We start from the raw sequence: 14,794 nt of genomic DNA on the forward strand, positions 1-14,794 counted from the left end.
GTGGGGGATGGGGAATCAAGGATGGCAAAACAAAGGGCAAGGTATGCAGGACATAAGAATTGGAAAATTATTTGCTGAGAACATGTATGTTGATATGCTTGATTGAGCCAATGCACAGTGTATTTTGGATGGAAAATTCATTTGTGTGTTGTGATGGTGTATAGCGAATTAATGTAGAAAATGAATAAATTTAAAATAAAATTTAAAAAAAGAAAGAAATATATGTGTGTGTCTAAGCTGTCTAAGAGGGCACATGCCACACAGTAAGAGCACAGGAAGTCTCCAGCTCTTGGTTTCTAAATACCATTCTCCACTAAAAGGATCCAGGGCTCGTTGGACAAAGGGCTGATTCCAGACTGGACCAAGGAAAGAATAAAATGAGCCCCTAACTTCTTGCTACAGCAGGTAATAGGAAAGTGCTCAGAGAATCACAGAGAAGGTCAAAAAGAGACAGAAGCCATCTTGCAGATCCTCAGCTGATCAAATCTGGGGCAATATGAACATCAAAATAAAGATAGTAGTTGATTATAATGCATTGGGCAAATTAAGAATCATTCCCTAGTGATGAAAAAGGAGGGAAGAAGGGAGAAGGGAAAAGTCTTTTTTACAGTAGAATATCAACTGGTAAATATATAGGAAATGCTAATTTCAAAATTACCAACAATGATCAAATTAATGGGTGTAAACTTGATGAGGAACAAAATATATACATCATCTCAAAGTATCTCCCTGCAAATTATTTACTACTTACAAAGGGAGAAAAATGATAATTTCACTGAGGAGAAGCTGGTGAGCTTTACCTAAGTGAGGGATGAACACTTCCATCATGACCCTGGCATAATCCCCACATCCCAAACTCACCAACATCAAGACTTCAGTGGTAGTCCTGCCCAAAAGGCATAGCTTCAATCCAGTCACGTATAACCATCAGACAAACCCAAATTGAGGGATAGTCAACATAATAACTGGCTTTCACCGTTCTAAAATATAAAGGTCAAGAAAACAAAGCAGAGGAATTGCTCTGGATTAAGGGAGACTAAAAGAGACGTGACGAGATGCAATCTGTGGGTTGGATCTCGAATGGGATGAGGAAGATAAGGGAGTCGTACAGACATTATTGGGGCAGAATTATACTGTGCTAAGAGAATATCCTTTTCTTTTTTATTGCCAGAGGGTGTGTGGACAGAGAGATCGAGAGAGAGGTAAAGAGAGAAAGCACCCCCAATGGGATGTGGTCATACCTCCGTCCCTTCTCCTCTATGTCTCCATTCTGTTGGGATTTGGGGCATGCATCCACATATACCCAGCATGTTTTTCAAATATCCAGGACCAGGATTCAAAACATAGTCAGCCATATTGGATCTGGCTCTTTTTGACCAATAGACTACAGGTCAACCCAAGAATATCTTTTTTTTTTTTTTAGGAAATACATACTACAGTACTTAGGGTTATAGCAAAGTCATGTCCCCAATTTATTCTTAAGCATATCAGAAATATAAACATTTTACATGTATTCAGATATATATATCATAAAAGAATAAATATGATAATAAACAATGAAACATAAATTCTACAAACACATAATAAAAATAATACACACTTATTGTACTAGAAAGACAGATGATGAGAGTAAAAAAGTAAATGGAATGGCACATAGGAATTTGAGGGATATGCATGGTGAGGAATTTTCTTTAATCAATCTTGGAAACTTTCACTGACTTTACATATCAAAATTAAAACTGGTATTAAAATAGTAAGCATTCAATAAATGTTTGTTTAATGAATGAGTGAGCCCTAGCTGACCACGTCTCCCTCTGTTTAAAATACCTCAGAGTCTGCCCTCAAACAGTCTGATAAAAATCCAATTACCTTGGCAGAGCAGTCCTGGCCTGGTACCCATGCACACCTCTGTAACACCTCCCACCTTACTGTCCACACTGCGGGCCCCCTGCATCTTAGGCATCCGTCATACTCACTGCTCAAAGCCCCCCAATCTTACCACACGAGGCAGAGCTTCTTTGCCTTCACACACACTGGTCTCTCTGCCTAGAATGCCCTCCTCTTATCTTTCTGGCAACTTCCTATCTCTCAAGATCCAGACCAGGTACCCTCCAGGAAGGCCTCCCTGATCGCCCGGTTAGAGAGGACACCTCCTCTCAGATATCACAGTGTCTGTAGTATCTTCTTTGATCAGGCCCCACAGGCAGCCTCTGCTGTTGACAAGCGCATGTCTTCCACGTGGTGGGACTGCTGCTGAGGACAGGACAGTCCCTCATCGCCTCTGTCCCCAGTCCCTCACACATGCCCTAGCACAGCAAAGGCTCTCAAATAACATTTGAGGCATAACAAAAAAAATGAAGCAGTATTGACCGAACTTTCTGGATCTTCCAAGAAAGCCCCAGACTTCGGTCTCTTTTATTATCCTCAAAAAATCCAGGAATTTGAGGGATATGCATGGTGAGGAATTTTTTTTAATCAGTCTTGGAAACTTTCACTAACTTTACATATGAAAGAAATAAGTTCTTCCTTCAAGGAAAGGGAAGCTCAGAGAGGGTGCGTGACTTAACACAAGGTAACAGAGTGTGCCCAGAGCTCCTGCCAGTCAGTCCAGTGTTCTTGGGCGGAAGGTGAGCGGGGCAGGAAGGAAGGATATTGCTTTTTATGGTTCGCTTTTCCTAGGCCAGACATGAGGCTTCAAATACATTTTCAAGTTCTCACATCGCAACTGCATTGTAGGAAACCCCATTGTACAGATGAGGAAACTGAGGCTCGGGGTCAGATCCGTCTGGCTACACCGCCCTTGCCCTTTCCTCCGCACCTGGCGGTATGCCCTGGCCACCTCTGTGCTTCATCTAGAGAGAGGGCCTGAGCTGCTTGTTCTGCCCTTCTGCTGTGTCTGCCAAACCAGCACCACACGCAGGCCCACGAGGCAGCTCTCACCCTCGGACCACAGGCCGCATTTCACATGCTTTCCAAACCCAGGGTATTTGGTTTGTAAGACAAAACCTCCATTTCTCCGGCAGAAAGTGAACACTATACACAACTGCCCAGCCAAATTGCTGACGCTTACAGACGCTGCCTCAGGCCGAATGGAGTCTGGTCTGCCCAAAGACATCCTTACAGAATCCAGAACTCTCCCAGAGCTTGGCATTGAGGGGACACTGGGGTTAGGGTTGGAAAGACCAGGCCAGTTGGATTGCAGAGTCTGGGTGGAGGCATGGTTCCCAACACAGAGATTGCTCCGGGGTAGAACAAAGCCACCCAAGTCTGGTACCTCCCAACATGCAGTTAGAGGGTAAGGCTGAGAAGGGGACTCTGCCCATCCAGGTGGCCTTGCCCACACATCCCCCCTCCCCACTTCCCACAGGGAGCTATCTCCAAGTGAGGTTGGGAAGGCCAGAGGTGCTAAGGATGTTCAGGCCTCGGGGCCAGAGAGAACAATCAGGCCCTTAGCCCTCCCCCAGCTTTCCCAAAGTGATAGTTTTTCCTGCTTCCAAGGCCTTCAAGACAGGGAGTTCCCAGTCTGAGTGGTTGGTGGACACGTACTGCAGACACTGGAGTCTGACAGACCTGGCAGGAATTCTGCTAGCACTGACCTTTGGTTAACCATCTAACCTCTCTGCCCTTCCGTTTCCTTACCTTCAAAACCAGAGTGACTATTAAGCAGCATTGTTGTAGAGGTTTCATGAAACGAAACATGCAGAGCCTAAAAAGGGAGGAACCGAGGCCAGCAGGTGGTACGGTGGTTAAGGTGCTGGACTCCTACACGGCTGACTGCACTTCAAGTCCTGGGCCCAATGGCTTGAAAAATCATGCTGGGAGTGTGTGTGCTTGCCAAAAATCCCAAGAGGAGAATGGAGGACAGGGGATTGCAGTATGGCCATCACCTCTGGAGAATGGAGGACAGGGGATTGCAGTATGGTCAGGACCTTTGGTGGGAGATTTTTCACATTCCCTCTCTCTGTCTCTCTCCAGAGAGCTAATACACCCTATGGCAAAACCTAAAAAAAAGAGACAGGCTGGCCTTCTGTAGACACCAACAAAGGTGAGTGACCATGAGCCACGGAAGTTCCCCTGCAGAAGTTCTGACACCTCACAGCATGTGCCCAGGCTAGGTTTGAACCCTTTCCTCTTGGCTGAGCTTAGAGTCTAGGGACCAGCCACGATTCCATGGCACAGGTGCAGTCACTTCTTCGTCTTGCATCTTAAGATGACAGCTCTCCGGGAAGAAGCAAACCCCTCCCCCGTGCCAAGCCACCAGCAAGTTGTCCAGTCTCACAGGACATTTTCTCTTCCCCACTTTGTGACCAGATGCTTCTGGGAGGATTATTCTGGAACGTGGACAACAGCCACCAGCTTGGGCTGACTTAACACGTCCTGAGAAACAGGACCCCGAAGCAACACCTGAAAGTCTACTACGAGTCAGTCTAAGTTCAAGTTCCTCATCGAGGTTCCAACTCCCAAGGGCCCTCCCTGATCAGAGATGTTTGGTCCATGCCAGAGGAGGCAGGGCTCAGATCCAAGAGACAGAGACCTCCCAGCAGGGTCCTGGGTGGGCAGGGTCACATGAGGAAGGGGTGGCCCTGGGGCCAGGACCAAGTTTAGGGCAAGAGTCAAACTCCTTCGGGCACCCAGACACTTGAGCTTTTGAGACAGGGAGGAGCTGGCAGCTGAAGCACTCAGAGCAGGGGTGTTTGTCAATGGCCTGATTCATCCTCAACAATCCCATTGTCCAAGCCAGCACAGAGATGGCCATTCTCTCCCGGAGTTGTTAGAAGAAAAGCCCCAAGACATGGTCATGAATCAGGGTCCAAAGAGACAGAAGCCAAAACTTAGACATATGGCTTGAAGGCCAGATGAAATATTTGAAAATCCGTGCTATGTGGCACCCCTCCCCCGAAACTCACAGGATGTTACATTGCTGGTTGTTCATTTACTTATTCTGAGCTCCTCTATGAAGGATATGGGAGTTAACAGTTAAAGATGCATATTCTATAAAGTTGCTAATGGCAGAAATTAAAAGTCAACTAACTCATCAATATGCAGTGTATTCGTGATGGGAAAATTCATTTGGTAGGCTGGAATGATACACAGGTATTAAATATAAAAAGTAAATTTTGAAAGTCAACTAACTCACTGTCTTACAAAGTAAAATTGTTAAAGCAGAAATTAAAAGTTCCAGCTAACACAGTTAATAGAACGGACCAATATGTTGGACTAAGAGCTTCCTAGCAGTCAGAATGAGAAGAGAAACACTTCCTTCCCAACCACCTTCACTCTGCAGGAAGCCTGCTGACCTGAAAACAGCCTGCCTTTATGTAACCACCCAAAAGCGTAAGGCCTAGGACCAGACCAAGGGAGAGGTGGATCTCAGCACTTTCCTTACGAGGGCAGTTGGTGGGTGAGAGCTCAGGTACCCTCAGAGCAAGCTTAAACACTAAGGAAGGAGAAGTCAATTCCATCTCCCTAACTTCCAAACTGCGGGGGCACATTTAGTCCGGGCACCTACTGAAGTCGGTCCAGAAGAGAATGGCCAGGATGGGAGAGCTCTAGAAACCATCGTCATCATCACAACAATAATAATAACCACCAGCAGCTGATATTTTAAGATACACACACACTCTCCCAAGCATTTGGGGTGTCCCCAGTGGCCCCCAGGGAAAAGAGATCAAGGAAAAGATGATTCGGTGGAGAAGAGAGAGAACCGCTGGAAGGAGCTGTAGGTGGGAGGCTAAAAGTAGGGTGGGCTGAAACCAAAGAAGGAATGAGCCCCGCTCAGTCCCTGCTCCTCCCCACAGAGTGACTGCCCTGGCCACACTCAGAAGGCTCCCTGCTTTTCTGCGGTAAGGGGAACCAGAGAAAGAACCAGGCCTGGAGCAAACTGCAGGTGCTAAGCTCCACCCCAGCTCCTACCCTGGTCCAGCTAGTCTTGCAAGACTGGCCTTTCCACCTCTAAAGGTGCACGTGCACTTTACAGTGTGGTTGTGTGTTGCACACATGTCATTGCCCGCAGGTGTACATGTCAAACATGTGTGAAGGTTTGCATGGATGTCCTGAGAAGAAGCATGTGGAAGACTAGCATGTGTGGGCAGGAGTGTGTGTATGCATGAATAGCTATGAGCATGTGGGTGTGGGTGTGGCTGTCTGTGAGCCTGCTCATGCCTTCTCTTCCTGCTTCTCCCTGGGGGATAGTGGTGTCCTCCCTGCTGTCTCCCTGGCCCCTGTCCAGCCAGAGGGGGCCAGATGGGGGAGGTGTGAGTCAGAGCCCAATTTTCTCCAGCGTGGACCAAGGGATCTGAGCTCCTCTCCTGCTCCAAGTCCTGAGAAACCAAAGCTGTGTGACCCACAGAGAAGACACCTAGTCTAGGGACAAGTCAGGTCACCCTAGAAATTGCGAGTTCAGATAACATTCGGGTGCCCCAGCCTCAGCTCTCACGGCCTCATTGTCACACACATGCATCATCCACACATGGCCTGGCTCGGCCCTCAGAAGACCTCCCCACACACGCTCTCACACACATACTCACCCACCTGTCCAGATGCCTTCCACCCAGGGCAGCAGGTGCCACACAGACACAGCCACCTGTGGGCACGCTCCAGGGCCACCACTCCTGCTCGCACCCTGGGGCACATGCTAGAAAATTCCACATGTTGACAATCCTACCCCACACACACCCTCCCAAGGCCACATGCTCCCACTCACAAGCACCCACACTGACACTTAAACCTCCTACCCAAAGAGCCACAAACCTGCTCTGTCCCCAAGTAGGCTGGCAGACCCAGCCCCAGCCCTGAATGCAGCCAGCGAGCGTTGTCCACCTCTTTGGTGCAAGCGCGTGAGCAAAACCGTGCGGGAGAGCGAGAGACCAGCGGTGAGGGCGCAGCTGGACTCCAGGGCGGCGCGGAGCGCAGGCTCGCCCGGCCCAGCCCGAGGGGCCGCCGCTGGCGTCAGGCACGGCTGCCTGGAGTCTCAGCTGGGCCGCGAGGGTTATGTCGGGGCCCGGGCAGTGGAAACATCGCACTCCCGTCGGGAGGAGCGCTGGAATCGGGACGCGGTCAGGCCTAATTAGAGACCTGGCTCACCCCAGGCTGGGCGGGAGTCACTGCGGGCAATCGCCAGGAGGGAGCCGCAGAGCCGTCCAGGCGGGGGCGCCCACATGTGCGCCCCGTGCCAACATCTGGAAAGGGAAGGAAATGTGCCCCATCGTTTGTTTCCCTTGGAGCTGAAACAAACAAGGAGGGATTTGGGCGCTGTTCGCACCCTCTGAGCGCGGAGCCGCCTGACTTGGAGCAGCCCCAAACGCCTGGAATGCAACGCGGCTTATTCATCACAGGTGCTTCCCTTTGGAACCCAAGTCACCTACATAAGTCACCCCTCCACACCGTGGGCCTGCCAAAAATGGCAGGGGGCTGTTGCAGAGACCTCTCACTTGGACACATCAGATTTCCCTCTCTGAACTCCGAATCGAATGGCTAAATCTAGGGAAGCCCGATTCCCTTCCCGCCCAAGAGCTCAGGAATGTTGCATTCTTGAAACCTGGAGGTCATTTCATCCAACTCGCCCAGCCCTGCCATCAAGCCCCAGGGGCCTAGAGGGGGTCAGTCCTTGGAGATCACTAAGAAAAGGCAGCCCCGGGCCTCCCCTGACCCCTGTAAAAGCTTGGGTGCTCTCCACGGCAGGGAGCCCTGGGTCTCACCTAAATCCTTTAGGTGCAAACTGGGTCAATTTGCTCCCGCTGTGTGTTCTGGGAGGAGATCTACACCACCTCCATGGGACAATGACCCTCCAAGGTCCCACTTCTACCTTCGGGTCCTCAATGCTAACAGTCCCTGTTTCCTTTTTCAGGCTCTGGTTAAAACGGGCTAGTCCCCAGGCCTTGGACACAGCAGCCCTGACAATAGCTGACCCGCCTCAGCTCTCTGGGGCCAGGACTCACAGGTGGTCAAGTCATTCCCCTCAGACAAGCCAGTTTCCACCCCATCCACCACCCATATGGACAGCCTGACTCTGCACCCCATTTCCTTGGGGGTCCTCCATTCCTGTCTCAATCAGTGCTGCCTCAGGGCTGGACACAGGGCTTTGGGCCTCCCACCAGCCACCTGCTGGGCACTAGCTCAGTACCTACAGGCCTCTTCAAGGGGACAAAGGTTGCAGAATCTTCTCTCTAAGTCTGTTTCTGGTAGGCCAAGTAATCTAATAAAAACAGCCTGGACTTGGTCCTCCAAGAGGCCTGACGTTACACCCTGCCTCTAGGGCTTTCTAGCTGTGTCCTTGGACAAGTCGTGTAAGCCCTCTGAGCCTCATTTTCCTGTGTATGCCACGGGGGTCACATCATTTGTGCCTGGCTTATCAGATTGTTGAAAATATGGAGCAAGATCAGGGATATACAAGTACTTAGAAAGCTAAACTAGTTTCTTAATATGCTAGAAATGGAATGAGCATCAATGTCAGCAAAAAGCCTCAGACATCTTTTATGTCCAAGTCCAAGCACTGTGCCCGGGTATCAGAGCAAGAGAGGGACAGGGCTTGGTTTGCTAGACATCCCCTGGAGACGCTGGCATGAATGCCCCCCTGCATTCCCGGCACACACGCACACGACCACGCGCATCGCCCTTCCAGGTACGTACGGCGCAGCACGGCCTCCCGGACTCCTGGACTCTCCATAGGCCCCCGCCACCTGGGCCCTCGCTGACCACCTCTGCATCCCCAGGAGGCCGTCGCATGGCTCCTGTCTCCCCTGCAGCCACTCCAAGTCACCTTACAGAAGCCCCTGTGAGCAGCTTCTCTCTCCCTGCCCGTCCTTTGGAGCCATGGCTCTGGGAAGGCCTATGACCGAGGCAAAGCGGGCAGAGGACTTCTCCAAAGCAGTTCAGAACTAAGGCCACCCGAGAGAGCTCAGAGTTTGAAGCATCCTCTCCTGTGACCTCGTCCCCGCTACCCGCCTGGCTTCCCAGAGCTGTCCTACTTAATTCTTAATGGAAATTCCATCCCTAGCACCAGCGCTGGTTGGCTCAGGAAATCCAGGCTAGAGCCAACAGCATACTGCACCCCAAGAGAAGGGGCCTGCCTGGCCACGTAAACACACATATGTGATATACATGTGTGCACATACACACACCAGCAGAGAGACATGCCAGAGACATTCACGAACTTGGAGATTCCCATCCAGATACATCTGTACACCAAAAGATAGTGAGTATTCTAATTACTAACATTTTCTGACGGTCCTAAGTACTTCATGGGTATCCACTTCTCTAACGCTCATGGAACTACTAAGTTCTGGATTAGCTGCTTTTACACATGAGGAAGCAAGCACTTCCTTAGAGTAACAAGCTATGTTCTCTTCACAGCCAAACCCATCTACTTCAGTACAGCCACAGGGCAAGTCAGTCAGAACAAGAGCACAGGCTTCTTGGCCCTGGCTGACCCCTGCACCACGTCCTGCCCTCAGACAGGATGCCTGGGTGTGCGAATATGCAACTCTCTAGGACGATGGTTCCCAAAGGTAGCCCAGAACAGCAGTTGTGGCAATATCACACCTGGAATCATACAAGATCATCCCAGGCCTCACCCCAGAACTACTGAATCAGAAACTCTGAGGCTAGGGTCCAGCAAGCTGTGTGTGAACAAGCCCCCCAGGGTGACTCTGATGCCTCCTAACTTTGAGGACCATTGCTCTAGTGGGAAGGGCCAGAGCTTCTGCCTTCTTAACAATGAATTAAAGGCTTAGGGTCAGGAAGAGAAGGCCATGAGCACGCAAGGTCAGCCTGGGTTGGATGAGTCATGTCACCCTCCTTCCCACAACCTCCTGAATCCAGTGCTCCAGTGGCCGTGCATCCTGGACTAAAATGGTCTCCTTCTTTCCTAAGTGTATGGAAAGACTTCAGGAAAGTCTCCTGAACCCCAGCAGTGACATGGCAGAAGAACGCTACTTCTATCACTGTCTTGGTACCGAGTTGAGAGAGTGACCCATGGACTGTCTCTGACCCTTTGGATCCTCAGAGGCTACCTCTGCCTGACCTGAGACAACTTCAGGTGTCCTTCTAGAAGGATATCTGCCAATAGCCTGGCCTCAAAATGTCATGTGGCCTGTCCAGCACCGAGTCCAGTATTTCCTACCTTTCCTGTACTCCATGCCCTCTGGGAGAAAGATGAGGTTGGGGGAAATTGAATAGATGAGGTCTTGGAGAGGGTCAAAGCACTAATAAGACTAGCAACTACTCTGTAAACACATGCTCACTGCTTCCTGTATGCCAGCACAGCCCATCCAAAGTACTTCCCGTGTACTAGCGCATATGTGGCTCTCCGTAATCTAATGATGTAGGCGTTATTAGCTTCCCTGGAGAGGGAAGGACACGGGCTGGGAGAGGTGAAGTAGCTCCTCCCAGCTCACATAGCCAGTGCATGGTGAATCTGAGATTTGAACTCAGGAGGAAGTGTACCTGCAGTCAGAGGAAAATAGGATGGGGGTAGAGAGGTGGGAGGACTGTGCTAAGGTTGGAGCCCAGGGGACTTGTGGGGATTGACGGTGCAGAAGTGAGGGTAGGGCTTTAAGGGATCAGAGAAGGGACAGACTTTCCAATGGGCAGTACAGAAAGGAGCAGACCAGGAATGGCAAAAGGACCCCAGCTATTACTGAAAACATGTTAGAAATGAAACCAGAGAGAGAAATGTACACAGTCCAGACCTAGTGACTCCAGATCTGACCCTGGCGCATAGGCTGATCTCAGAGAGAACAGAATCTGCAGGAAGTGCAATTGGTGTGGGCACCCGGGAGCCCTCCAGGAAGCTCACCCGAGAGCACCCCCAATAGGGCACGGTGATGCTACAATCCTTTTTCCTGTATTTCTTTCCATCCATATTTGGGGCATGCGTGCACCTGTACCCAGAATGTTTTTCAAGCAATCAAGGCCAGGATTGGACCTTCGGTTGGCTGTGTGGGGTCTGGCTCCCTGTGCACAGTGCTTAACCACTGGTCTACAGGGCAAGCACAAAGCAGGTCATTAGATGACACTACTTCCGGCTAGCTGATCAAAACAAAAAGCTGCATCATCTTTGAGTCCTCTTTACCCCACCACCTGCTTCCCGTGCATCCAACCTGTTGGCCGCTCCTGCCTGTTCTGCCTCAGATTGTCTTCCTGACTCCTCCATTCTTTCCTGTCTTCAATGACCCTCTCTGGTCCACGCCATCACCTCAAACCTGGACTCCTTTAGAGTGTCTGACCTCCCTGCCTCCTCTTCTGCCCTGAAACTTCCATTAACCACACAGCAGCCAGAGTCATCTTCCAATCATGTAAATAAGATCTTGTCCTCCCCGAGCCTAAAACTCTTCAACAGCTTTTATTATTGAAGTTGGGATAAAAATTGCAAGCCCTTACTCTGGCTCACACCCTACCTGATTCCTCTCATGTTGGGTCTCAGGTTACATCATCTCTTGGAGAGAGCTCTCCCCTGACCTCTGAAGAATCCTCCCTGTCATTGTCCTGTGAATACTACTTATCACTCCCTGAAATGCCCCTGTGTATTTATTTGTTGAATTAACACTTGCCTCTCCACTCTGCAAGAACAGAGACCACCTCTTCTAGCACAGTGACTGGCAGGTAGTCGGCACGCAATGCATTTCTGTAGGATGGTTCAACCGTGATGGGAGAAGCAGCCCATGTGGCAGAGCAGAAGCTGGAAAAGATGATCAGGACCCAGACACCAAAAGAGAAAAGGAGTCAATGAGAACCCAGTCCTCCAAAAGAAGAGGGCTTGGGTTTCCAGGTTTTCCCTGAGAAGGGCATTCACATCACCGCCTCATGAGACCCAACAGCCTCCCTGCCAGGAGGTCCCATGAGACACTCATACATTCTAACAGCTTTATCCTTATTTCCCTTAAGCTGCCCTAAGTTTTTAATCCCTTTGCTTACAAGTTTAAAAGTCCTCATTTGCATCCCCTCCCCATGTCTTCTCAGCGAGGACAGCAACAAGAGGAGACCCATGAGTCAGTGGTAAGAACGCAGCACAGGGAGTGAGGGTTGTGGGCTTATCTCTTATCTCTGGGACCCTGAGCAAGTGTTTCCTTCTCGAAGTCTCAGCATCTATAGCAACTGAGACCTAGTCTAGCAGGTGGATCTGATGAGGACTCTGAGCCTGTCAAGTAAGGGAAGGGGTATCTCCCAGGAAAAATGCATATTCTATACATTTCCATGTCCCAGGCAGCTCCCATCAGGTGGGGTTTGGAAGACAATTTAATGAAGGGCTATTTATTTATTTATTTTTGGAGAAGTTTTTGCTATAGGACGTGTGCGCTTGCCAGACAGACAGAGAGAGACAGAGAGACAGAAAGCGAGAAATCACCTCCCAGGGGGGATGGTCATGCCGCAATCCTTTCTTCTCCATTCTCCTCTCGGGATCTTGGGCACACACGCACACGCGCCTGGCATGAATTTTAAGCCACAGGGTCTGGGACTCAAATCACGGTTGACTACATGGGAGTCCAGTGACACAGCCATTACGCTAACTGCTGGTCCCTGAAGGGCTATTTACGATTGGGGTTAAGAGAATAACAAGTGGTTTAAGGCCACCAGGGACTGACCTGTGAGAAGCCATGACCACTTCTAAGTCTAAAGGGAAGGGGGAAGGGTTTCCTGGTGTTCTGGGAGGGTACTGAGCAGGAACTGTAATCCTAAACCATGGCTCCAAAGAGGGTTCCTGGGGGAGGAATTCCCTGCCCTCTCTCTGCTCCTCCCTCTCATCTCCAGCCAGTACCTCCATTGGCTAAATCCAGCCAGAGAATAAAGGCGCCCAAGTGAAATGGTCTGAGACCAGGTCCTCGGAACTAGAGCAGAGAGGAGTAGAGAAGCTATGGGGAAGGGTGCCTGGTATAGACGGTTTCTACCAGAACCCAGAGGCAAACCATGACCTGCAAACTCTAAATCCCCACAACTCCCCTCCTTTAAGTCTCCCTATAGAGGCGTTGAATTCTCCAGAGAACCTCTACACTGCCATCATGGCCTTGATAGGCCCAGATTCATAGTCCTTGGTGAGGGGACTGCCACAGACAGAGGCAAGAGCGTCATCTCTGTTATCAGCACACACAACAGCTGCAACGGGAGCTCCCAGGAAAGTTCCACCAGGAGATGAAAAATCTCACAGTCTAAATAATTGAAAAGCCTTAATGCCAACCCAGATACATTATTGAGAATGGTTGGATAATTGCTCAGAAAGGATCTTTCTGATAGAAATCATACCCAGCCCAGGACATTGTAAAAAGATCAAAAACAAAAAAACAAAAAACAAAAAACAAAACAAAACAAAAAACTGAAAGAAAAGAGAAAAAGAAAGACTTTTTTTAAATTATGTATTTCATTTTATCATTATTATTATTTTTTAATTTGCTATAGGACACGTGGGCTCACTGGTGGGGACGGGGGTACTGGAGGGTCAGGAAGGGAGAAAGCAAGCCACAAGATCTGGGACTTATAACACAGTGTCGGCCATGTGGGAGCCCTGCACCTTAACCACCACACCATCTATTGGCTCCTGATTCTGCTTTTAATTCTCTAAAATTAACACTACCCATGTTTTCAATGCCTGGCCTCCAGAACCGTCCATACACAAGCCTTGTAGAATGGGGTGGGAAAAAGAGATACAGAGAGAGAGGCTTCAGTCCAGAAAACTAAGACCCTTCTAAGAGGAAGAGCATTCCCAAAGAGCGTGCTGCCTCAGAACACAGCGACCTCCTGATCCCCGAAGGAAGGACACGCCTCCATGGCCAGCCCTTTGCCTGGCATCTGTGTTTTACATTTGGAATTCTTACACCGTGCTGGGACATTTGAAATTTTCTTATCACTAAGTGCCCCTCATTATCTCTACAATGCTTTTTATATGTGTCCCTCCAAAATTCATAGATTGGAAATTAACCTCTGTGGTGATAGTATTAAGAAGTGGGGCTTGGAGGAGGTAATTAGGCCATGAGAGCTCCAGCCTCATGGATGGAATTAATACCCCTATAAAAGGCCTTGAGGGATGGAGTTCCACCCTTCCATCTCTTCTGTCATGTGAGGACATAGCACCAAGTTACCACCTTAGAAGCAGAGAGCAGCCATGACCTGACATTGAATCTGCAGGTGCCTTATCTTGGACTCCCCAACCTCCAGAACTGTAAGAAATAACTTCCGGGACCAGCAGGTGGTGTGGTGGTTGAGGGCACTGGATTCCCACATGACCGACTGTGGTTCAAGTCCCAGACCAGGTGGCTAGCTTTCTCATTTTCTCTCTCCCCCTCTCACTCTGTCCCTCTTTGATCAAATTTAAATAAATAAATAAATAGATAGATAAAGTTAAATAAAAAATTCTTTAAAAAATAAAAAAGAAATTTCTAGGGACCAGCAGTTACATAATGGCTATGTTGAACTCCCATGTAATCGACCACAGTTTGAGTCCTGGACCCGGTGGCTTAAACTCATTCCAGGCGCGTGTGTGTGCGTGCCCAAGATCCAGAGAGGAGAATGGAGGAGAAGGGACTGCAGCGTGACCATCCCCCCGGGGGGTGATTTCTTGCTTTCTGTCTCTCTGTCTCTCTCTGTCTTTCTGGCGAGCACATGCACTCTATAGCAAAAAACCTCTCCAAAAAAAAAAAAGAAAAGAAATTTCTATTCCTTATAAATTACCTAATCTGTTTTGCAAGGTGTATCTGTATTTTGTTATAACAACAGAAAGATGTAAAAGAAAGAACTATACCAAACATTTAAGGCAGGTTTCTCTGGATAGAGGAATAACCGGGAAAAAAATAAACACACTCTTTAG

At 49.2% G+C, this 14,794-nt stretch overlaps 1 protein-coding gene across 1 annotated transcript in view; it reads right to left on the reverse strand.

The window, feature by feature from the left end:
* Positions 1 to 8,724, reverse strand: part of INSC (INSC spindle orientation adaptor protein) — a 141,747-nt gene extending 133,023 nt beyond the window's left edge. Inside the window, exon 1 of the mRNA XM_006142526.1 lies at positions 8,629 to 8,724. Within this exon, the coding sequence (XP_006142588.1) occupies positions 8,629 to 8,724 (96 nt within the window). The remainder of the gene's footprint in view (positions 1 to 8,628) is intronic.
* Positions 8,725 to 14,794: the final 6,070 nt, after the last annotated feature.

Source organism: Tupaia chinensis, unplaced genomic scaffold, assembly GCF_000334495.1.
Source record: "Tupaia chinensis unplaced genomic scaffold, TupChi_1.0 Scaffold000077_1, whole genome shotgun sequence".
NCBI lineage: Eukaryota > Metazoa > Chordata > Mammalia > Scandentia > Tupaiidae > Tupaia > Tupaia belangeri.